This window comes from Phascolarctos cinereus, unplaced genomic scaffold (genome assembly GCF_003287225.1).
Source record: "Phascolarctos cinereus isolate Bilbo 61053 unplaced genomic scaffold, phaCin_HiC Scaffold_1;HRSCAF=81, whole genome shotgun sequence".
Lineage (NCBI taxonomy): Eukaryota > Metazoa > Chordata > Mammalia > Diprotodontia > Phascolarctidae > Phascolarctos > Phascolarctos cinereus.
This window is the reverse complement of record NW_027555514.1, coordinates 193352589-193377424: the sequence shown is the minus strand read 5'-3', so window position 1 is coordinate 193377424 and position 24836 is coordinate 193352589. Positions and strand designations below refer to the sequence as shown.

General features: G+C 38.7%; 1 protein-coding gene across 3 annotated transcripts in view; it reads left to right on the top strand.

Moving 5' to 3' along the window:
• The window catches only part of TEAD4 (TEA domain transcription factor 4), a 69137-nt gene extending 53452 nt beyond the window's left edge, over positions 1-15685 (top strand). For 2 of the 3 annotated variants that reach the window (XM_078155952.1, XM_078155949.1), the window contains 3 exons: positions 10393-10533; positions 14992-15144; positions 15396-15685. In XM_078155952.1, coding sequence (XP_078012078.1) covers positions 10393-10533; positions 14992-15144; positions 15396-15509 — 408 coding nt within the window. In that variant the 3' untranslated portion in view covers positions 15510-15685. The remainder of the gene's footprint in view (positions 1-10392; positions 10534-14991; positions 15145-15395) is intronic. The other variant, XM_078155950.1, reaches the window with a different exon arrangement.
• The last annotated feature ends 9151 nt before the right edge of the window (positions 15686-24836 follow it).

Genomic DNA, 24836 nt, shown 5'->3' with positions numbered 1-24836 from the left:
GCATTTTTCTACTGATTATCTTCGACAAGCTAACTTACTTTTCTGGGTTTCAGTTTTCTTATCTGTAAAATGAGGGGAGTGGTCTAGATCAGTGGTTCCCAATATTTTTTGTTTCTCAAACCCTGTTTAACAACAACAACAAAATGTTGTGAAACCCCAAGGTAATATTCTTCTAGATTTATTCATTAAATGCTTAAAATAACTGTCTAAAAAAACTCCAAATTAAAATTTTTATCACAAAACATAAAATTTAACTCTACCTGAATTATGAAAACTCCAAATACAAAATTAGAAGACTAATTATAAAATGATTGCAAATATTTTATGTGGGACATTCTATAAGAGTAAAAGAAATGATCTAGCAAGGTTTCATGCTTACTAGATCTGCAAGAACATATGAAATTTCTTTGTTTTACAAATTTTTATTGAATAGAAATAACATTTATATAAAAAGGCCCAATAACATTTAAGCAACTACATTTCACATTAAAGTTTTTGTAGTATGAATGCCTTGGACCATCATCAAGAACCCTCAAGGGGTTGAACCAAGAAATCAGAACCAAGGTCCCTTCTTGCTCCAAGTCCCATGAACCATAAACTCTTCGAGGTGGGGTTGATCTTGGAGATGATAAGGAAAGCATCCTCATTTTATAAATTTGTGTAGTCCTTTTGACTTTATATGTCTTTTTCGTATGTTGTTTCATTTGATATTTGTAACAACCCTGGAAATTATGTCTAATAAGTATTGTTATTCCCACTTGACAGGATGAGGAAATTGAGGCCATGCTCAAATACAAGAGTTAATGGTGGCACTGTCTCTTGATTTTTAGTATTAAAGTCTAGGGTTTTTTCCATTAGTTCATCCTGCCTAAAAGAAGAGTAGGAGTCTGACTGTTAAAACCTGTTTGTCCCTGACAACAGGTCTCTTGCTCCTGATATAGGATAGAACAAGACTAGAGCAAGGGTGTAGCTTAGTATCCAAATGACAGATGGATAACTACTCTAGGAGCTTGATGAATTGTGTGGGAGACCTGGGTAGAGGAAAGGATAATCAGCTAGCCCCAGTCTCCTATAGCAGAGCTGTTTCTATTCCTCTTTTTGGCATGGACCAGGGCTGAGTAGACCAGGAACAGACACTGGGGTTAGATGGCTAGATGGCAGATGTACAGATCCCTTGAAGGTCATGGGGGGGTGCTTTAAGAGGGTCAGGATAAAAGAAATAGGCTCCAGTGAAATCATCTTAGTTCTAGCTTTGATTAAGAAATTTTAAAAAGAGGTTCTGCCAGTATATAGCCAATTAGTACTACTGCTGTACTAATATCTTGTGTATATCTAAAGTGTCTTTCAGTATTACCATTGTCCCTTATAGTATAGTGCTTTGGAAGAAACCATTGCATAAAGAGTGCGTGTTGCATGCACATCTATGGGAAAAAACTTAAATCATATTAATTACTTTTGCATACTTTAGTCCATCTCTCTTCCACCAACTTATTAGGGTCTTCCCTGATTCAGAGGAAGGAATAGAGCTGAGCACTGGCTTAAGCTACATCTAGAAGCACCATTCTGGGTCTGGGAAGTAGTCCAGAGGGCAGCATTGAGTTGGAGTGCAGACCTGGTGCAAAGACCCCATTAAGGGTCCCATGACCTTTAACTGCTGGGGTCCTGTGACCTCTGCAAGAGACATACCTGAAAGATTAGGAAACAGTAAAAATTATAATTACGATAGTTCATATTTATATTGCATTTTATGGTCTATAAAATGTTATTCTCACAACAACTCTGTGAGGTAGGTAGGTTTTATACATATTTTACAGATGAGGAAATGATTTCAGAGATTTTAACTGGCTTGGCCACAGTTGTGAGTGTTGTAGTTGTTTATCCTATATGTATCTTGTTTGTATATAGTCATTTCCATCTCCCTTAGACTGAGCTCCCTGAGGGCAAGGACTGTGTTTTGTCTTTTCTTTGCATAGTGCCTGGCATATGGTAGGTACTTAATAAATACTGGTTGGCTGACAGACCTGATCCCAGCTCTTGACTCCAGGTCCCGTGCTCAGAAGATGTCAAGGACTCAGCTTTTCATTCTCAGATTCATCACGGTTATAACTGTTCTGTTTTCTGTGCCCAAGACCTTGGTTAGTTTATAGTATGACCTGGGACACAAGGCTTATAGAGGGACAAATCTAACACAAAAGAACACAGAAAGGGGAAAAAGACACTAACAAATCAAGAAAAGCCTCTTGGAAGGGAGGAGGTGTTTGAGCTGGGAGTTTCAAGAGATGGAGGGAGAGCATTTCAACCCTAAGTGAGAACCTGTGTAAAGACATGGGAGATGGGCAATATGCTGTCATGTATGGAGAAGAGCAAATAGGCCAGTTCAAATGGTTTATAAATCATGTTGGGGGACTAGTGTGTAATCATCCTGGCAGCATATGCTGTGAAAGGATTTAAATGCCAGACAGGAGAGTTTATGTTTTATCTATGAGACAATGGGGAACTACTGAGGCTTCTTGAGAAGAAAGTGACTTGGTCAGACTTGCACTTTCGGAATATCATTTTAGCAGCTAAGTAGAGGATGGATTAGAGAGGGGATAGGTGGCATGCAGGTAACCTCGTTTGGAGGCTATTACAATTGTCTGTGCGAGAGGTGATGAAGACCCAGGCTAGTGTGGTTGTAGTATGAGTTGAGAGAAGGAAACAAAGCCAGATGTGCTGAGGAGCTAGAATTAATAATACTGATTATTAATAGAATCAATAGAATCAATTATTATTTATTATTAATTATATCATATTATAATTTTTCTATTATACACAATTATAAATATTATTATAGCTAATTATTAATAATAGTTAATAGAATTAATCAAATTGATTAGATAAGTGGGGGAGGGACAGTGAGTAAGTGAGAATGAAGAGTTGAGGATGATTCTGTGGTTACAAACCTGGGTGATTGGAAGAATGATGATATCCCCAACAGAAACAGGGGAGTTAGGAAGAAGAGTGGGTTTAGAGGAAAAGAGAATGAATTCTATTTTAGATACATTAGGTTTAAGATGCGCATAAAATATAGACAGCTTTTTTTCTACAAGTTTGGTTGTGAAAGAGAAGAAAGATACCAAATGATGACTTGAGGGTGAAATGAAGGTGTTTTTTAAGGATATGGGACATTTGGGCATGTTTCTGGGGAGCAGGGCAAAAGCCAGAGAATAAGGAAATAATAGGAGGAATAAAAGAAAATAAAAGAATAAGGAAAAGTTGAAAATTATAGAGAGATGGATGATCAAAGGGGAGATGGGAGGGCATGTGATCCAGAGCACAAATAAAGGGGCTTCAAGGAGAAGGAGGAGGAGGAGGAGGAGACCAAAGGAGTAGAGAATGTACAATGATGTTAAGGTGATTTGAAGTGAGGAACTGGGTAAGAGAAGGTGCTTTTGACAGATAGTGAAGTACAAAATGAGTGATGCCCTCTGCTGAGAAGGAATAGAGAGGGGGGTTGTGTAGATGGCTTAAGAAGAAAAGGTTTGCCAGCCGATGTGGGGGATGCATAGAGTCAATCAGGGAGGAGCAAAAGGGATTTTTCTGCATTAGTGAGTTTAAAATGAATAACAAAAATTTATGGTAAATTCAGTCAACAGGTTGTGCAGCTTCCTTCAATGGTGTTCTGTGGCAGAAGAGCTGAAACAGAGATGGCCAGTGGTAGGAGTAATCCAAGACTGGGAAAGGGAGTTTCAGAGATAGCATAATAGGAATATACTTAGAATATGGTTAGAAGGTATGAACTAAATTGAACTAAAAAAACTGAACTGGCCAAATAAAGGTCAAGATTTTGAAAGGAGGAAAAGTGAGAACAAAGCAAAAGTAATGGCCTGGAGATTGTGGTGAGGATGGAAATAGGGTTAGGAGAGGTGAGGCTCAGAGAGAGAGATGGAAAGACAGAGGATTATGATTAGATAAATGGACAGTGGTTAGAGATGGGCCTGGAATCAGAAGACATGAGTTCAAATCTGGCCTTAGATATCTACTAGCTGTGTGACCCTGGCCAAGTCACTTAACCCTTTCGTGTCCGATAATAGCATCTACTTCAAAGGGTTGTTGTGAAGACTAAATGAGATAATATTTGTGAAGCACTTAGCACAGTTCTTGGCGTATAGTAGGAGTTTAATAAATGCTTAAAAAAGAGATAGGAATTTCAGAGTTATGTGTTGTGGAAATAAAATACTTCTGAGTGATGGGACAAGATCATACAAGATCTAGAGTATGAGAGGCAGATAGGTGGCACTGTGGATAGAACACCAGCCCTGGAGTCAGGAGGATCTGAGTTGAAATGTGACCTCAGATACTTACTAGCTTGTATCGTTTGGATCTGTAGAGAAAGTAGGATCTGAGGTTTGGGACTCCTGTGATTCCCTATCACTACCATTGACTTGCTATGTGACCTTGCACAAATCCATTTCTTCAATGGCCTCAGTTTCCCTTTTCTGAAAAATAGAAAAGATTCCTAGTGTCCAGGAGCTGTGATGAAAGGGATAAAATGAAATAGAATTGTCACTCTTCTCAACCCTGACCGTCTCTTTCTACCTTCCCTCCCTCACCTTGTCTACCATATTGGGCTTTTGTGAGAGGAGAGGAGAGAAGAAAGTAAGAAAAAGGATTAAGAGGTAACATGGTACGGTGGAGGGTACACTAGGAAGCTCTGACTCTGCTACCGTCAATTAATTTCTCATTAATGATTATATTGTCAGAATTTCATTTTTTGAGAGCCCTCCCAGCCCCTTTGAGCTATCTTTTTCCTTAAAGCATAATGCCTATCATTTTCTTTGAACTTTATGAAATCTTATTTAGTTACTACTGACCGTATCATCATGTATGATTTTATAAATATAACTGAGGATCACGTTAGGGTTATTGGCAGCTTCACCACAATGCTAACTCAAATTGAATTTGCAATACTAACTCCCCCCTTCCCCACCTTGTCTTTTTCACTTAAGCTAGTCAAGTCTTGCCCTTCCCATTCTTAAAAAACAAACAAAAACCCCCCTAAATTCAAGTTTTCATATGGAATCCTCCCAAACTCTGTTTTGATAGATTTAGGACATTGTTTCCATCCAAGTCTTTTTTTTAATCTTGGTTGTGTCATCCACTAGCTTAGTTTCTGCCCAGCTTTGTTTGTGCCCAAGTCAGGCTCGACTACCCTCATTTGCTTTCTTTAATAGGGCCATTAGAGTGGTTGGCAGGTCAGGAGCTGCGGGTACAGAAAATCTAGAGTTCAGTAAGGCATTTGATAGCGTTCTGTGATGTAACCAATAGTCACAAGATAGTTGGTAGTAATTAGATAACCTCAAAATGTGAGATAGTTATCACTTTCTATAGCTATACCTTATTTATAGAATTTTCAGAATCTTAAACATGAATAAGGAGAGTTGGGGTATCTACCTCCCAAGATAAGAGATATCTTCAACCAAACTTTATTCTCCTGGCTTTGGGGTACAAGTCCATTTGCAAACAGTGGGATGGTCCCATGAGGTGAGGTTAGAACTGTTGAACTACTCATGACTATTTATTAATAATGGTTTCCAACTTGAAAAGTTCCTGGGCTCAACAGCAGAACTTGGGCTAGGGCAGGGAGCCCAGAGGAAGGAAGAATATATAATGTGCCTGCCCTCTGATCATCTCCCTCTAACCCTAGCCTGACAATCCTGTTTGGGCCCTTGACATTTCTCCTGGCTGGCCTGCTCGCATGCCAGCACATGACAATGAATCGAGCACCTCCAGCCCCCCACACTAGGGCTGCGGCTGCTCTGGCTCATTTGCCAGTCATTCGATGCCCCACACCTGTTAACTGCTTTCCTTGGGAGCTGCCAACCCACACACACAGCTATGAATAGGTTAGGAGAGTGAGAGGGGGCACAGAGAGGGCAGGAGGGTAGGGAATTTGGGACCAGAATCTTCTACAGAAATGGAGTGTGTGTGTGTGTGTGTGTGTGTGTGTGTGTGTGTGTGAGAGAGAGAGAGAGAGAGAGAGAGAGAGAGAGAGAGAGAGAGAGAGAGAGAGAGAGGAGAGAGAGAGAGAGAGAGTATCTCTTAGACTGGAGAAAAGAAGGGAAAAAAACCTTTTGGAGGGTTAAGGGGGGTGGAGAAAGAGGGAAGGCATTATAGGGAGGGCAAGAAATGCCTGGGTTTATAGCTTTGGGGGAAGAAATGTGGGATGGAAGTTGAAGACTGTGTTAAAAAGATGAAGGAGACAAGAGTGGGTGACCAAGAGAAAGAACTGATAAATAAAAGTATATATAGAATAATTTTACACATACATGCCTATTTGTGTCTAATGGTAACTGTCTCTAGGGCGGGAGGGGGGTGATGTGGAGGGAAGAAAAAAGAAAAATTATGCTAACTTTGTTGTATATTTGGAGAGAATAGCAAGTTGTACTTGGTAGATTTGTGGTTTTCATGTGCAGTCATCTTTTGTATTGTACTGTTGTGGATATGCTTGTTTTGTTCTGTGAATTGAAAATAAAATAAATTTTTTAAAAAAGAGTGGGTGACCAATTGTGTAAAGGGCCAGAGAAGAGACTTGACAATAATCATAATAGCTCATACTTATAGCCTGTTAAAGCTTTTTACAGAGCTCATTCCTTGCAATGGTGCCATGATGCAGGTAGTATAATTATTATTAACCTCAGTTTTACAGACAATTAAATAAGGGTCAGGGGAATGCTTGTAAGTGTCAGAGTTAGGACTGGAACCCAGCTCTTGTGACTTCTCCTTTCACTGAGCTGCATGATTGTAGTTTGGCATTCAACATAGGCTGCCTTGTAATATTATGCTGAATGGCCCATGGGTGCTAACAGGGGTGTGTTGGAGCCAGTTCTAACCATCTAGAGCTGATTGTTAAATTTCCAGTTGTGTTAAAATTTCACTCACACCCCAGAAATTGTCAATCTCTACAAATCAGGGCTTAGTTTATTGTTTTGTTGATTGTCTTAGACTTAAAAGTATTAATAAAGTAGATTAAACTTAAATGTGTGTATGTATGCATTTTGCCACTCCCCACCCTGATTTCTTCTCTTTTCCATTCTTCTCTGTGTCTTTTGACCACTTTCACCACCATCACTACCCCCCAGCCCCTGTCCCCTCTCTTTTTTTATACACATCTGTCCTTAGGTGAAATCTTTTTTTTATACACATCTGTCCTTAGGTGAAAAAAGAGCTACTCCACTCAAGGTATTGTGTGCCAACTCACTGTTCAGATGTGTGATGTGTGATGGCTTTTCCTCATATGCCCAGGCTCCCCAGTGTTTTCCCTTTTAAAGGGCTCAGGCCCCGAATTTATGCATAGTGTAATGGCAGCATGGTGTAGCGGAGAGATTTCTGGGCTTGGAGTCTGGAAGACCAGGGTTCAGACACTGCTGGATTCTAACAACTCTTAGCCGTGTATTACTGGGCAAATCATTTAACCTCTCTGTGCCTTAAGCAACTCCCTAAAGTTGACCTGTAAGTCAAAAGATGGGCTGACATCTGTGTTGGTAAAGAAAGTCAGAGATCCTGCACATACTAAAAAGAACACTTAATTCAAAATCAGAAAATCTGCATTCAAATCTTGACTTTGCCACTTACTGTCTGAGTAGTACAACAGAAGAAGGAACATCTTATTTGATCCTTGCTTTTCATCTGTGGAATATGGGAGTTGGACTAGAGATTCTGGAGAAAAAATATTCTGGGGGAATGTATGTGATAGCTGTTCACAAGTTTTTGAAATCTCTCGTGTGGAAGAGGTATATTTGTTCATTTTGATCCCAGAGGGCAGAAGCAGGAGAGGTAAATTTTGGTCTGAGGTCAGGAAAAAACTTCTTACAATGAGAGCTGTCCAAAATTAGAACAAACTGCTTTGGAGTGGAGGGTTCCCTTTCACTGGAGGACTTTAAACAGAATCTGAATGGCCACTTGCCAGACACAGTGCCTATTACATAGTAGGTGCTTAATAAATGTTGATTAATTGATTGATTGATAGTGGTGATCTCTTTCATGAACGGGTTGGTAATAAAGTCCCTTCAGTACCCAAGTACCCAAGGTTTTGTTATTCTGTGGTCCTTTCCCACTCTCAGATCCTATAATTCTTATCTACATGTGCTTGCCTTGGAAACTGTACAAACCCAAGCCCACTAACCACCAAGTTTTGTTTAGGGGATAGACCATCCCCCTAGGAAAACAGAGAAGGGACAGGGTGGCGGTAGGCTTCCTTCGCTTCATCTGCTGAAATCAAGAGCTGTATAGATATGTTTAAGTGGAAGGGGGAAGGTCTTTACCTAAGCTCACCCAGGGCATAAATACTAGAGCTAGTATTCAACTCCAGGGCCTCAGACTCTAGATGTTTTGTTCATTCACCATGGCTGAAATCAGGATCTGCATTAAAGGAGAAGACAATAGGGCCGGTTAGTACGGGGAAGTGACTCTAACCCTTCCTGCTTCCATCTTTCAGTCTAACCCACTCATTGTATAAGTGGGGAAATTGAGGCCCAGAGAGGTATGAAGTAACTAATACAGACTCTTATGGTTAATCATTTATGAAGAGCAGTGAGGTTGCGGGGAGAGAGTCTGCATCTGTTGTCAGAAGACCAGGTTCAAATCCTAGCCTTGTCATCGCCTAGCTTTGTGAGAGGGGACAGGTCATTTCTCTTCTCTGGGACTCAGTTTCCCCTTCTGTGAAATTCTACCTGCCTAGATATCTCACAGCATTGTTCTTAGGATCAAATACAGTGATGTCCATGGTGGACCCATAAAGTGCTACATATAGAGGTATAAGTAGGGACTGAACCTATTATTTCATTGGCATAGGGAACTCCTCTTTCTACCATCTGAGATTAGCACCTTGTCTACAACGTAGTAGACAGTACAAAATGGTATAGGGGACAGAGTTCTGGATTTGGAGTCAGAAAACCTTGGCCCAGAAGTTACTACCTGAATGATTTTAGGCACTTAACTCTCTGGGCCTCGGTTTCCTCAACTGCAAAGTGAAGAGGTTGAACTAGATGATCTCTCAGTTCCAAATCTGAATCCTTTTGAAATATACCAGTTAATATACAAGCTTGTAGAGCAACCCCTTCCCTGAAGACTTTCCCATACCCAGTTTAGAAAAACTATCCTTTTCCTTTGAAAAAGTTATAACTGACTGCCCCATAGTGGCCAAGAGTGGAATTGACTGAATGACTGCACAGTCCTTCCAAATGTTGGTTGGCTATATGCTTGTCTTGGGAAAGAAGGGTCCTTGATTTCTGGATCTAATACCATCCTAGGTCCAGAAACTCCTCTGTTTTTTAGGACTGTGCTAATGATATATCCCATTTATGTCCCATTGTGACCAACGCTACAAGCTAAGGTGGGAGGGTTGAACCTAGTCTGGGAATGGGGACTTCGGGGCGTTAGATGGATTTCTTAGGAGTCTTCACATTGATCTGTACTCTGCTCTTGCCCAAGTATAGAATGACTGAGTGTCAAATGGGAATAATAATACTCATGGTGTGTATGTTGCCAGGAGGTGTAGAGTATCAGATAAGGTGGTATCCCTAAAGTGCTTTGCAAACCTTAAAGCATTGTGTATAAATGTCACCTTAAAGCACTATGCATAAATGTCATTTGTTATTATGCTGGTGATCACAGGAATACAGCCTAGGGCTCGAGGTATATAAGTAACTGTCTTATTCCAGGGTCTTTTTGATTCTGAAAAAGTCAATTGTTTAAATTACATTGAAATTAAAGCTCAATGAAGCTTAACAGGGGAATAACTATAACACATGAAGAGTTTATCTTTGATGCCATAAGATCAGAGAATTTGGAGCTGGAAGAGACCTTATAGATGATCCAAGTCAATGTAGATGAGGAAACTAAAGTCCCGGGAAATAAAGTGATTGTTCCCAGGGGCCCCCAATTAGCTAGCAGTGATAATAATTTCAACCCAGGTCCTCTGATGCCAAATCCAGTGATCTCCATGATGTGGGTAGTGCACACTGCAACCCTTTAAAGTCTTCTCATCCTATGTATTTCTTGTCCGTGTCTTTCCATGAATCCTCCATAGAAAAGCCACCATTTCATGTGCATTCTTCCTCCAGTTCTTTTGCTATTTTGTAGATAACAGTGTGATACTCAGTGTCCATCTGTTATCCCTAGTCCTTATTACATGACTAGATCATTTCCTTTTCTGTGTTCTTTTTGCCATGCCACCTGCTAGCCAGCTGTGAATTTTCAAGTAATCACTGCCTAAATTCTTCTGAAGTTTTTCCACTTTCTTCTAGTCCCTTAGCTTGTTGAATCTTTGTTAAGTAGAATGACCTTCTAAGGTACTTGAGGATGTCTGGTTCCTCTGAACTATTTGGCACTGTGTGGTATCTATCCCAACAGGCTGACCTCAACACCAACATCGAGGACGAAGGCAGCTCTTTTTATGGTGTCTCCAGTCAGTATGAGAGTCCTGAAAACATGATCATCACCTGCTCCACCAAAGTCTGCTCCTTTGGCAAACAGGTGGTGGAGAAAGTAGAGGTGAGCAATTACCTACTTACAAGGGGTGGGGAAGGGGGTGATAGGGCCAGAAGTATAGGTGTGGTACTGATTTCTTCTTCCATAGAGCTCAAGAAAAGCCTCATGTTTAGAGCTCTGCCTTGAAGCAAGCTTAGGACTTCTGGGTACTATTCCCTGATGTTGACACAGTTTATCTCCCTAGGATATAACTCTGATTCTAGGCTTCCACTTCCCACAAGGAGAATCCTGGAGGCTGGCTTCCTCTGCCTTCTCCACTAAGCTTCCCTTGGATCTCCTTTTTTAAAAAAATTTTTGAAAGTTATTTAACTCTAAACTTAGTAACCATCAACAAAAACAAACATTTGAATAAACAAAATAATGAATAATTGCACATTTAACTTGTCAGAAACTCCAATTTATTTACACTTTTGAAAAGTGTATATTAACTTCAACAAAATAACTCATGTTCCTTTTATAAAAATGTTATCAGCATTTGCTTTATTACCATATTCAAGTCACTGTGCTGGGTCCTGACTATAAAATATGGTAAAACCTCATTAATTCATTGAAGTTTTACTTACTCAGATGGACTAAGAAATATTGTTAACTTACCTATGGGTTTAGCCAGGTTTGTTAATGGAATAACAAAATAAGTTTAAGAGACTGAAGTTTTATTGTGCATATTAGCAATTATTTGCATACAAACAAGCAATCAGTGTACTAATTTACAAACTATTTTTATTTCAATATTGTCTTGCATCCATGGTTTCATTTATATGGGTATACCTTCCATAACTGCAGATTGTCCATGCCTTTTTATCCTGGATGATTCTTATTCAAATTTTACCATAGAGCCTCTAATGAGACCCAGTGTGTTAGAGGCATTCCTCTAGGGTTTGTGTTTTGTTTTCTTTTTTCACATTTCATGGGTATTAGTCCAACATTTGGGCTATCCAACTAATATAATTTACTGTAATCACATAGAAGGCTATCTTCTTTTCTGATGATCTAAAACCTCCCTGAAACCACTTCTTGCACATAAGTAATATGTTACAGCCTGCTTATGTCCACTACATGTCTATGGGTCTATTGGGCCACTGGCAATTTTGGTCCTTTGGAGATGATGGCAAATCTAAGACCTGCAGTCAGATAGTATACCCAGGAGAATATTGTCTGGATGATATGCATTTTTTTCATCTATTTGGTTTTTATTGAATGAATGTACTTGTTTGAGTCATTAAGCCAATCTCTTTTGAGTTACCATTTATCTCACTGAGGAGGCCTTATAATAGTCTAGGGCTTTGTATCAACATAATATCATCCATTAACAGGAACATCCAGAAGATCTCCCTCTTCTATTTGGATCTTATGAGGACATTTGTCCATAAAAATGTCAAACACTTTGGGCAAGTATCAATCTCCCGGTTTTATACTTGACAGTACCAATCAGAGGGTCATTGAATACAATTACCTCTGTGGTTACATTTATCAATGAATTTTATATAATGTTGAAATTCTTTGAGAGATTCCATGAGTTGAGTCCATGGGAGACTTCTTTTTGGAAGAGAACTTTTAAATCTGCCTACCATTCAAAGCGACTAGGTGGCATGGAAAAGAGAATGTAGGACTGGGAATTAGGAAGATATGGCCTAAGCTGTATGATCCTGGGCAAGTCGCTTAACCTCATTCTGCCCAGGTTTTCTTATCTGTAGAATGGGAAAAATAATAACACCTTACCTCCTCCAAGGTTATTGTGAAGATCAAATGAGCTAATATTTGTAAAGTGCTTTGCAAACCTTAAAGTGCTATATAAATGCTGGCTTTTAATTTCTTTAATTAAATTCTTTTCTGTAATCAGTGAACATTATAAATACATAGGATCTTTTCTGTACTTCTCAGTCAATTTTATGACTGCAAAGAAAATATTTTTCCTTTTCGTATTTTCATCCAAGATAACCTCAACTCCTAGGCAGATAACGCTCATAAAAATTTGATAAAGATGAGAAAATAGGTGGAAAGCATTTCAAAACTTTCTTGGGACATTCCATGACTAATTCCTCGTTTGTTGGGGCATTGTTGATATGGTTTCAAAAAAATTAATCTCTTTGTTGATATCTGCTGCTTTTGTATCCCATTTGTTTCTAAATACATTCTTGCCTCCTCCCTTGTTCAGCAAATATTAAGGAAGAAAAGCAGTCCAACAGTTCTAACAAACACATTCACTGTGTTTGACTAGGTAATTCATTATTCAACGCTAACTCTGCAATGAAGGGAAGGAGGCATTTTAAAAAAATTCTTCTCTAATAAGGTGTTCGGTTTTGCTTTTTTGTCTTTGTGTTTATCTTTTAGTCATTGTGCATGTTAGTTTTCTTGGTTTTGTTTATTTTTTATCAAGTTGTGAATTAGCTTGTTCTGGGTCCTGGTTGTCCTCTTTCTACCATCCTAAGGTATAAATGATGATTGGTTCAAGTCTTGGCTAGTCATGTGCCTGAACTATCAACCCTGGACTTGACCCTTAAAAGGCAAAGGACGGGGGGCAGCTAGGTGGTGCAGTGGATAGAGTACCGGCCCTGGATTCAGGAGGACCTGAGTTCAAATCCGGCCTCAGACACATAACACTTACTAGTTGTGTGACCCAGGGCAAGTCACTTAACCCCATTGCCTAACCAAAAAAAAAAAAAAAGACAAAGAACTGTCAAAGACACAAAGCTGACATAATCAGAGAGAAGCTGGTCAGATATAGAGAGACTGGTTTCCTGGAGGGAAGTTTTCACAGTCCTAAAGTTCCACAGCCTCTCTAAGGAAGGATGTAGAATCGTGTGGCTCCAGGTGTACAAATGGATAGAGTTATAGGGTGAGTAGCAAGGAATTCCTGGGCCAGCTTTGGAATTATAGGAACATAATTGGGCAACAGTGCAGTGACAGAAGAAATTTTAGACTGAGCCCCCTGGACACAAAGGAAGAGTTCCTGGATGATGCTAAAATGTTGAACCAAGAAGAGAAATTCTAGAGCTAAGCAGGATCTGGAGCTAAGCATCAGCAAAGGAAGGAGCCACAATATGGAGGAGGAAACATAGATTTGCCCTTTGTTAATATTCTGAATTATGTGAACTGTGGTAGTTCTAGAGAAATGGAATCACCTTGAAATGTTTTCTCTTTGCGGAAGACCTTCAACTCTGTATACATAGTGCCTACTCTAGTGCCATAATCATGAAAAACTTTAAAGGTTCCTGGGGAGGTGGGGGTCTAAGGTCACAGGTTGCCTAGGTATACAGATCAGTTATTATTTATGTATGTTTGCTGTTATTTTTAGGATAGGAACATTGTTTTCTATTTGTTCCATTTTAGAAAATAGATTTCCTTTCCTGAGATACCTTATAAAATGATCCTTTAATACATTCAAGAGTATATGATTATATTCCCTCCAGCACAGAGCTACATCTTCCCTTGCCCAGCTCCAGCCACATTTCCAAACTTCATCTTCTTATGTGCCATTTCTGTTTCCTTATATACCAAATTGGGAACTGAGATGTTAGAATCCACATGTGGTGCATCCACTGACATTGATGAAGAAAATAGATTTTAGAAATGCTGGCAAATCTCTCATTTTCTGTATTTTTTGGCCTTCTCTAACAGTGTGTGTCACCTACTAATGCTCTTGTGGTGATGGGTCTTAGGGATGCTCTTGGGATGAAAGCTTAGCTAAGCTTTCTGCAGATTTGTTTCTGTTTTCACTGATTTCCAAAATGATACAGCTTATACTTTTCTGTCTCTCTCCTCTATAATATTTTACAAATGAGTTTGTATTATAAATTGGTATGTCTCTAGGCTGCCACATCTCTGCTTGGGGAAGAAATCAAGAATTTGTTAGCTAAGGGGCTTTTAAAATTTAATTTAATTTGGGGCTTTAAAAAAAACACCTCATTGTTTTGGTGATTGCTTTACATAGACTAAATTTCTGCAGGAAATAGTGATGATACCTTTTTGCATATCTCATTCCTTATGAATCACTTTTATGTATTCATTGAAGCAGATCCCCTGTAGCACTATGATGACCAATTAAGTTACTTCTTGAATGTGAAGTAATAATTTTGCATTTCTTTGAAAAATAAGCGATAAAAAGTTCTCTATTCTCTTACCTCTTACTCTTCCCACTGCCCCATAGCTTACTTAATGAACTATTTCTGTACAAAGTACCACAGTTTCCACCAATTACTGAAGGGAGGACTAGAGTTGGGGGTGGGGCAGAACCATATTGCTATTCTCCAATTAAAGAAGACAGTCTTTTTTCATGCTCCCAGAGGAAACACCCATATCCATTTCCTTTCTCACCAGCTTCTGTTTCTGGGGTTTATGGGAATCCTTCTACTGGGTTTGCTCTAGAATGGAGGCAAACATAAGGGCTAAAGTACATGCACGGGGAATAGAGGTAGGCATGTAAAGTGATCCTGAATTCCAGCTCTTTCTTGGGTCCTGCAGACAGAGTATGCCCACTATGAGAATGGCCACTACTCCTACCGAATTCACCGGTCTCCTCTCTGTGAATATATGATCAACTTCATCCATAAGCTAAAGCACCTGCCAGAGAAATATATGATGAACAGCGTATTGGAGAACTTCACTATTCTTCAGGTGTGTGCTGATATGAATGCTCCAGGACCTTGTACTGGTGGGATTCCAGGGTGGGAACATGAGGACTGAGGGGAAACTTTGGAACTGGTGGCTGAAGCTCAAGAGAAAACAGTAGATGATGTAGGCTGTTCCTTGTAGCCAAGGGTTGGAGCTACGGGGAACCTCAAAACTTTGAGATGGAGAGGGCAAGTTGGTACAGGAAACATGAATCTTTTGGGGGACCTCATCAGTCTTCTTTCTCCTGCATCTAGGTGGTGACCAACAGAGATACCCAGGAGACCTTATTGTGTATTGCATATGTGTTTGAAGTGTCTGCAAGTGAGCACGGAGCTCAACATCACATCTACCGGCTGGTGAAAGAATAAGAGACTTGAGGAGGGAGGACAAGAAGAGCCAGGCTGTGTGTGTGTACAAGGAATGCAGGGAGATCTGGTTTATGCCTGAAGTTCAGAGTCAAGAAGAGAACATTTCCCCCCACCCCTTCCCAAGAACAAGCATAATCCCCTAACCTCAAATAAACTCAAGATATTACATATTTTCAGAGGAATGTGGTCTGGCTGTGTGAACAGTGGGAACAGGGAGGGAAAGAAGTCTAGGGGATGAAGGTGGGATTTATCTGGGAGTTGGGGTGGGGTGACGAAGGAGTCACGTATTCATTATGTGTCATGAACTATTTTGAAGCCATGATCCCACTGCCCAGCTCTCCATACCACCACTGAACCTTTTGGCCCTACTGATTTACCCTCCACAGTAATACATTGGACCAGATGAGAGAAGGCTTAGATACCACCACAGAGGAATCAGAGCTGGAAAGGACCTTATTTTATGGGTGAGGAAACTGAAGTGGTAGAGAGGCGATAACTTGCCTCTGTGAGCATAGGTAGTAAGTAAAGCTGAGATTTGAATCCAGATCTTTTGACTCTAGTGCTTTTCCCACTATACCACATTGCTTCCTTATGCATCCATGTCTTGAGCAAAGGCTTGATCAGTCATATATTGGATATATTTCACCCACACTTGTGTATCGACTTTTGCTATGTACACGTATTTGCCCCTGTGCATTCAGTCCCATCCCACCCAGCGACTAGAGACCTGGGACTAGAAGACAAAGTAAAGTGAAAGAAAGCTGGTGATTGGTTGAGTCTGATGGGTATAGATTTTAGAAGGGTAAATAGTAGGATAGTAACAGAGGCCCCTCCTTAGTCTAGGTATATTCCCCTAGGAACATCCGTTTATTTAAAAAAAAAATTTATCTAGTGCTTATCATGTACTAGAGGATATTCAAAGTTTAGATAATACTACCCTCTTATCTAAAGGGTCCCCTGACGGAGCCTGAGTTTTAGTTGGAGGCTGAGATCAACTTCTGTAATGCCCAATGTTGCATGATAATTGCCTTAGAGAGTTATAAAATAGGTCAAGTGAAGTCTAAGGGGAAGGTTCCTACCCATAAGGGAAAGTTTCATGGAAATGATGACATTTGTTTTAAAGGATGCACAGGAATTAAGTGGATAGAGGAGAGGGGCCATTTAAGCTAAAGACAGTATGAGCAAAGGCACTGAGGTGGGGCAGCTCCTGAAGGGGCAGAGAAAAGTCTGGTGTTGACTGGAGCAATACAGAGTACTGAAGAAAATGACAGGACCCAAACTTTGAAAGGTGTAGTGGAATCAGAATGTGGGAGGCTTTAAATGCGAGGCTAAGGAGTTTGAACTTTGGGCAGTGGGGAGCCTCTGAAGACCAAAGAAGTCACCCTACCAGTTAATGCCCATCTTCCCTGTTTCATTTTTCCTACCAGTTAAGAAATAGCTCAATTTAATTTTTTTGCAAAGTTGTTTGTTTTTACAATGTTGTTATATTATAAACTGTTCTGGTTTTGCTCACTTTGCTCTGCATAATTTTATACAAATCTTAGCAGGTTTCTCTGAAGCCAGACCTTTATTTCTTACAGCACAATAGTGTTGAATTTATTTTATAGTAAGGGGTGTGGGAGGATAATTGGTGGAATAGCCTGAGGTATTTGGCTTTCAAACAGTCCTCTTAGAAAGTGAAAGTCAGGTAAAAGTTCCTTGATTCCAACTCAAAGCTTCAAAAACCGTCCCAATTTAGGGAAATTTCTGGGTGGGACAAAGTAGGTGGGGCATATTTCCACCCCAAAGCACCTAGTTAATTCTCCAAGTTATCAAGACAGTGCTACTCCCCTTTCCAAAAGGTACAGTTTATTCCCATGGACCATAGATCAAAATCCTTTTAATATTTGGGAGCCTCAAAGAGCTAACATGAAAGGGACCTTAGATCATCTAGTTCAGGGTTTTTTAACATTTTGTGTGTTATGGACCCCTTTAGCAGCCTAGTAAATCCTATGAATTCAGAATAATGTTTTTAAATGCATAAATATTTTTAATGCAATAATATTTTAAAAATACATAGGATTTCAAAGGAAACCAATTATATTGAAATATTTTAGTTATCACAATATTAAGAAATAAATAAGTTCACAGGTTAAGAATCCGTGGAGAGTGTTAATGGTGACTATTTTACAAATAAAGATCCTCAGGTGTCACTGAGCAAAATTTGTTTGGAGAAAGGTCATTTACTAGACTGTAAATTCTGTCTGTAAAGGCAAAGTCTATGTCTTATTTTTCTATATCTTCTAATATCTGGCACTCAGTCCACACCTAATAGGCATTTGATAAATGAATTGGATCTGGTCTCTGCTTTCCCTTGGGGTGGGGTGGTTATAGGTGGCCCTTTACTGCCACCTTTTGGGTCATTGAATTTTTCCTTTCTGCATGGTGACTTTACCCCTACCCTTCCTCCCCCCCACCCCTCACCAGAGAGCTTGATAATATCTCAAAGGATCATAGAATTTTAGAGTAAGGAACTTGGAGACCATCTAGTCCTTATTTTACAGAGGAGGCTCCAGGGAGTTCAAAAATCTTGCCCAAGGTCACAGTTCAATGACCTAGCTAAGGCTAGATCCCAGATCGGATATTTGTTCAGAACTTACTTTACAAGGTTGTCGTGAAAGTGCTTTTCTATAAGCAAGGCATTGAGCCCTGAGGAAACAAAGGTGATATAGGTCCTGCCCAATTCAGTCTTGTACATCATTTATATAGTCTTAAAGTTTTAAAAATATTTTCATAACCACAACCTATTGAGGGAGGTAATGCAATTATTATTTCTCTTGGCTTTGCAGATTAAAAACAGGTTTAAGTACAAGTCAAGTAACCCAACTAGATTATGCAGCAAGAGCTAATAAGTGATAGCTTCAGGGCTTGTCTTCTCATTCCATGACAAGAGAGAACTTTTCCCACTATATTTATTGATATACTGTCTCCAGAGTTATTAATGACCATTATCAAATCACATTACCAAAAACAATGACGTTTCAGGCCTCATTCTTCTTGACCTCTCTTCAGTCCTTGACACTATAGATTAATCACTTCCTGGATACTGTCTCCAGTTTGGGTTTTCATGACACTGCTCTCTCTTGGTTCTCCTTTTACTGATCTGGACTCTCCTTAGTTTTTCTTGCTTCATCATGGTCTCTGTCCCCTCCCACCCCCCAAATGTAGGTGTACCCTATGGTTCTGTCTTTGATCCACTTCTCTTTCTAGAATCTATCTCTCAGTGGTCTCACCAACTCCCTCTTGTTCATCTCTTTTTATTTCCAGTCTGAGATACAGGTTTATATTACCAACTGCCAATTGGATATTTCTCATTTGCTATCCCAAATACATCTTAAACTCAGAATTTATTTTCCCCCAAGCTCTTCCCTCTCCTTAACTTTCCTACTTCTATCATGGGCACCACCATTTTTTTATAGCCACCCAGTTTTCATTTGGGAGTCATCCTCAATTCTTAACTCTCCACTCCACCAGCTTCAACATACAATCATTTGCCAAGTCTTATTGGTTTTACTTTCACTTTACATCTCACAAACCTTCTCTACGTGCATATGGTCACCACACTACTTCATACCCTACTCACCACCCTTCTATACTACTGTAATAGCCTCCTAGTTGGTTTCCTTGCATCTGTCCACTTACCTTTCCATTCCATCCTCCACATAGGTGCCAAGTGATTTTCCTAAAGCCCAATTTTAACTATATCACTCACCCACTCATAAAGCTCCAATGGCTCCCTACTGCCTCTAGGGTAAAAGACCATTTTGAGCACTTTTGAGTACTTTATAATCTGACTCAAATATACCTATCCAATACTTTTCTCTCTCTCTCTCTCTCTCTCTCTCTCTTCCCGACCCCATGAGGAAGGTAGGACTTGACCTGGAATTTTGACAATTTACATAGAGAGGAGAAGGGAAGGAAGACCAAGCTCCTGTAGGTACCAAATGCTCTACTAGCCTTCCTACCAGATACAAGGTAATAGGATGTGACAATTTTGAGTATAGTGCCTGTGTCATGAAAATTGGGACAAATTGACAGCAAGGAGAAATGAAAGTTTCTTTTTGCATGAACGGCATTTATAAATCACTAAAGCAGCTAGGTATTTACCCACTTATCTGCACTGGCTACTGTGCCAATAGAGGAGAAACACACATAGTATCTTCCCCTAGAGTTTCCAGTCTAAGGCCACATTTATGTAGGCATAGGTGCTTACATAAAGGAAGGAAATCACAATTTTATGACTTATTTCATAGAGATCTAAAATGGGCCTTATGGTGATATGATGAGGAAAGCGCTTTATAAACTGTAAAGTATTATAGAATGTAAATTATTATTACCATTGAGTCCAATTAAGTTTTTACAGATAGATAAAATGAAGCTCATAGAGGTTCTGAAGTACTTTGTCCAAGTCACACAGGAAGTTCATAACAAAACACTTTGAGGGTGCCGGCAGGAGAAAGGACTGCCTGTAGGCAAGAAAGGACTTTGAAAAACTGGAGAGCATCTAGATAAGGACAACCAGGAAGGTGAGGTAGAAGAACTGATTAAAGAAATTGATGATGTTTATTTAGCCTGTTGTCCATTGGAGTATGCTACAGACCAAATGGCCAGAAAAGATGAAGAACCAGGTAAATAGATTGTAAGCCTGGTGCAGAGGTATTGTATAGTAGTGGTGTTGGGTGGGGCTTGTATGGTGCTTCAATTATCTAGCTATCTGTTCGAAGTTTCTGCCAAAATAAAAGAACTAATAGAGCAGAACAACCAGTAAATTATTTGCTTGCTGTAATGATAAGTTCATCAAAACCTGTTTTTCTGGATGTGATTCTCACCAACAAGGAGGAATTGATTGCTGAAGGAGAAATGATAGGATCCTTGGGTAGGAAGCAATGGCCTAAAATTCTGCAGGAAGTCAATCAACAAAGATTTATTAATTAAACACCTACAAGGTACCAGGCACTGTTAGGTGTTAGGGATACAGAACCAAAGAATGAAACAATCTCTCTCTTTTTTTAATTTTAATTTTAATTTTCAGTTACAAATTCTCTCCCTCCCTTCCCCACTTGTTGAGAAGGCAAAAAATACAGTATCCATTTTATATGTGTGTGTATGTGTGTATTCACATATACATATAGTCATGCAAAACATTTTTACGTTAGCTGACAGTAAAAAAAAAATAAAGTGAAAAGTATGCTTCAATATGCATTCAGAATTTATCAGTTATTTCTGGAGGTGAATAGTATTTTTCATCATGAGTCCTTTGGAATTGTGGATCATTGTATTGATCAGAATAGCTAAGTTTTTCACAGTTGATTACTGTTACAATATTGCTGTGTATACAATGTTCTCCTAGTTCTCACTTCTTTGCATCAGCTCATATAAGTCTTCCTAGGTTTTTCTGAAACCATCCCCTTCATCATGTCTTACAGCACAATAGTATTTTGTCAAAAATCATATATCATAACTTGTTCAACCACTCCCCAATTAATTGGCATCCCCTAGGTTTCCAATTCTTTGCCACCCCATCCCTCTGCAAAGTCTGTAAATATTTTCACACATAAGGATCCATTTCTGTTTTCTTTGATGTAGTGATGGTACTACCTAGTGATGGTATTACCAGGTCAAAGGGGATGCAATTTTATAGCCATTTGGGCATAGTTCTAAATTGTTCTTTTCAGAATGGTTGAACCAGTTCACAGCTCCACCAACAGTGCATTAGTCTGCCTATTTTCATGCATCTGCTCCAGCATTTGTCATTTTCCTTTTCTGTCATATTTACCAATCTGGTGGTATGAGGTATAATCTCAGAGTTGTTTAATTCTCATTTCTCTGATTATTAGTGATATAGTATTTTCATATCTCTATTGATAGTTTTGATTTTTTCTGAAAACTGCCTATTCATATCATTTGATGATTTATCAATTGGGAATGGCTCACATTTTGATAAATTTGCCTCAGTTCCTTATATATCTGAGATATGAGACTTTTACCAGAGGATCTGCTGTAATTCCCCACCCCACCCCCAGTTTGTTTGTACAAAACCATTTTAATTTAATGTAATCAAAATTATCCATTATACTTCCCATGATCCTATCTATCTCTTATTTGGTCATAAACTCTTCCTTCATCCATAGGTCTGACATAATTTTTTTCATGTTTTCCTAATTTACTTATGATATCACCCTTTATATTTATATCATGTATGCATTTTGAGCTTACCTTGGTATATGGTGTGAGATATTAATCTATGCTATCAGATGTGTCATGATATATGGTCTGTTTCTGTCAGACTTTTCATATTTTCCCAACAGTTTTTATTGAATAGTAAGTTCATGCCCCAATAGCTGGAATCTTTGGGTTTATCAAACATTAGGTTACCCTGGTCATTGACATCAATGATCAACCACTCTATTGTAGTTTCAGATTGTTTCAATGATTACTATTTTGTAGTATGGTTTGAGATCTGCTACTGCTAGGCCGCCTTTCTTTTTTTTTTTTCCATTGATTCCCTTGATATTCTTGACCTTTTCTTCCTCAAGATGAATTTTGTTAATTTTTTCCTAGCTCTATAAAATAATTATTTGGTAATTTGATTGGTATGACACCGAATTAAATAAATTAATTTAGGTAGTAGTGTCATTTTTATTATATTGGTTCAGGCTACCATGAGTAATTAATATTTCTCCAATTGCTTAGATGTGTCTTTATTTGTGTGAAAAGTGTTTTGTAACTGTGTTCACAGTTTTGTGTGTGTCTTAGCAGGTAGACTACCAAGTATTTTATGCTTACTGCAGTTATTCTAAAGGGAATTTCTCTATCTCTTTTTGCTGGGAACAATCCCTACCCTCAAAGAGCTTACATTTTATTTGGGGAGACAAATGTGCACATATAAGTATGGAAAAAACAAATGCAAAATTAATAAAAAGTAGTAAATGAAGGACAGCCCTAGCATTTGGAGATAGCAAGAGAGCCTTCATGTAGAAGGTGGTGCTTGAGCTGTATGTTGAAGGAAGAGAGGAATTTGATGAGGAAGGAGTACATTCCAGGTATAGAAAGTGATCTATAGAAAAGCACAGAGGTGAGAAATGTAGTACCATGTGTGAGGAACAGAGAGAAGCTGTTTTGGGTCTACTGAAGAATGTGGGTGGCAGCTAGGTGGCGAAGTGGATAGACTGCCAGGTCTGGAGTCAAGAACATCTGAATTCAATTCTGGCCTCAGACACTTACTAGCTATGTGATCTTGGGCACACCACTTAACCTCTCTGTTTGCCCTCATCCACTGGAGAAGGAAATGGCAAACCACTCCAGTATCTTTGCCAAGAAAACACCTTACAGGGTCATGAAGTGTTTGACATGGTGAAATGATGGAACAATAAGAATGTGGGAAGGGGAATAATATATAATGAGATTGGAAAGATAGATCAAGGACAGGTTGGCAAGAGTTTTAAAAGACAGAGGAGTTTATATTTTACCCTAGAGTGAAATCATATCAGGAAGGATAAGAAGCTCTCAAGAACGAAATTCCTTAGACACAAAAATAAATTATACCCTTGAGGAAAGAAACTAATGTGTGTACATAACTCATAAACCAATTCAGATCTTACATATATATATGTGTGTGTGTGTGTATATATATATATATATATATATATACACACACACACATACATATATGAAGAAAGAAAGAGCGAGAGCAAGAGAGAGTGAGAACAAGAGAGAGAGAGAGAGAAGATGGAAACAAGGGTAGGTAATTGAAAATTAATACAAAATCATTGGAGGATTCCCCCCAAAATATTATCTGCAATCAAAAGCTTAGAATGAATTGAGGCTAGCAATAAATGTTAAAGACCAAAAAAGTGGTTTTAAAAGCTATGTCAAGGCAAAGAGTGTTAAAGGGATAGGACTAGTCAAGTGGATGGGATGCTAATAGATGATTAAGAATGAAGAAGAGTCATTCAATTTTTATTATGCATCAGTGCTTCTGAAAGACATAACAATTACTAATACAGAATTTAAACCCAGTGTAAATAAGGACATAAGTAAGCTAGGAGCACCTTTCTGCTTTTGAAAAGCTCATTTCACCAGGTTCAGGTGACCTGCACCCCAGAATACAGCAGGATGTGATTGAAGAAGGTTGTAAAAGCAGCTAGATGGTGCCATCATGCACAGAGCACTGGACCTGGAGTGATCAAGATCTGAGTTCGATTCTATCCTCAGACAATTACTAGCTTTGTGACCCTGGACAGTCACTTAAGCTATGTCTACTAAAAGTGCTATGGACAAAACCTGCAAAGCGACATACCCTGAAAATCTAAACCTTGCTATTAATGAGGGGAAAAAATGAATCCAAAGAAGCAGACATTGCAATCTTGCTATCAAAGCAAAAAAAAAAATTCACAACATAGAAATAAAAAAGGAAATAACATTATACTAAAAGGAACCTTAGGCAATATCGATATTAAATTTCTATGCTCCAGATGCATTTAAATTTGTAAAGGGAAGAATAGCTGAATTACAAGAAGACATAAATAACAATATGGTAGTGGCAGGAGGTTTTAATATTCATCACTGCTTTTGAGGAACAGAAACATAAACAAAAGTCAAAATACAGAATTGAAGAAACTGTTAAATTCTTAAAGAGTTCTGTGAATCCTTAGGGTGCCCAAGACCCTTTCAGAAGGTCTTCAAGGTTAAAACTTTCTACAATATTATAAGATATTATTTGTCTATTAAAATACTCTTTCATTTACCAACTACATATCTCTGTGAGCCAGGTTTTCTTTATATAATTCAGCCAACACAATATAACAAATTGAATGCAGAAGCAGATATGAGAATCCATTTGTCTCCTATTAAAGAGATTTACATAAATGCCACTCTTTCTTATGAAATGATTTTTGTTTTGGAAAATATAATTATGTTCATAAAATATTTATATTAACAATTAATGAATTTATTATTGTTATTTTAAAATCAATATTTTAATGTGTCTATTTAAATTTCTAATACAGTAAATATCAGTAGATACAATCCACTTAAATGAAAGCTCTTTGGGGTCCTCGATAATTTTTTTTTCATATCCGACGATGATATTTTATTCTTTTCTAATGGTAAAATCTTGTGCTTAGAGAAGGGAGATTGCATAGGAAATCACTACTTTTTAGAAGCCTCCTGTACCCAAGTTCTGCCCAGTAATCTGGAATCACATTAGTTTTTCCTGTCCAACTTTACACATCACCTTTGGAAATGTAGGTCTTCTAAAATAAATCACTCTGCCGAAATGGTCTCTGC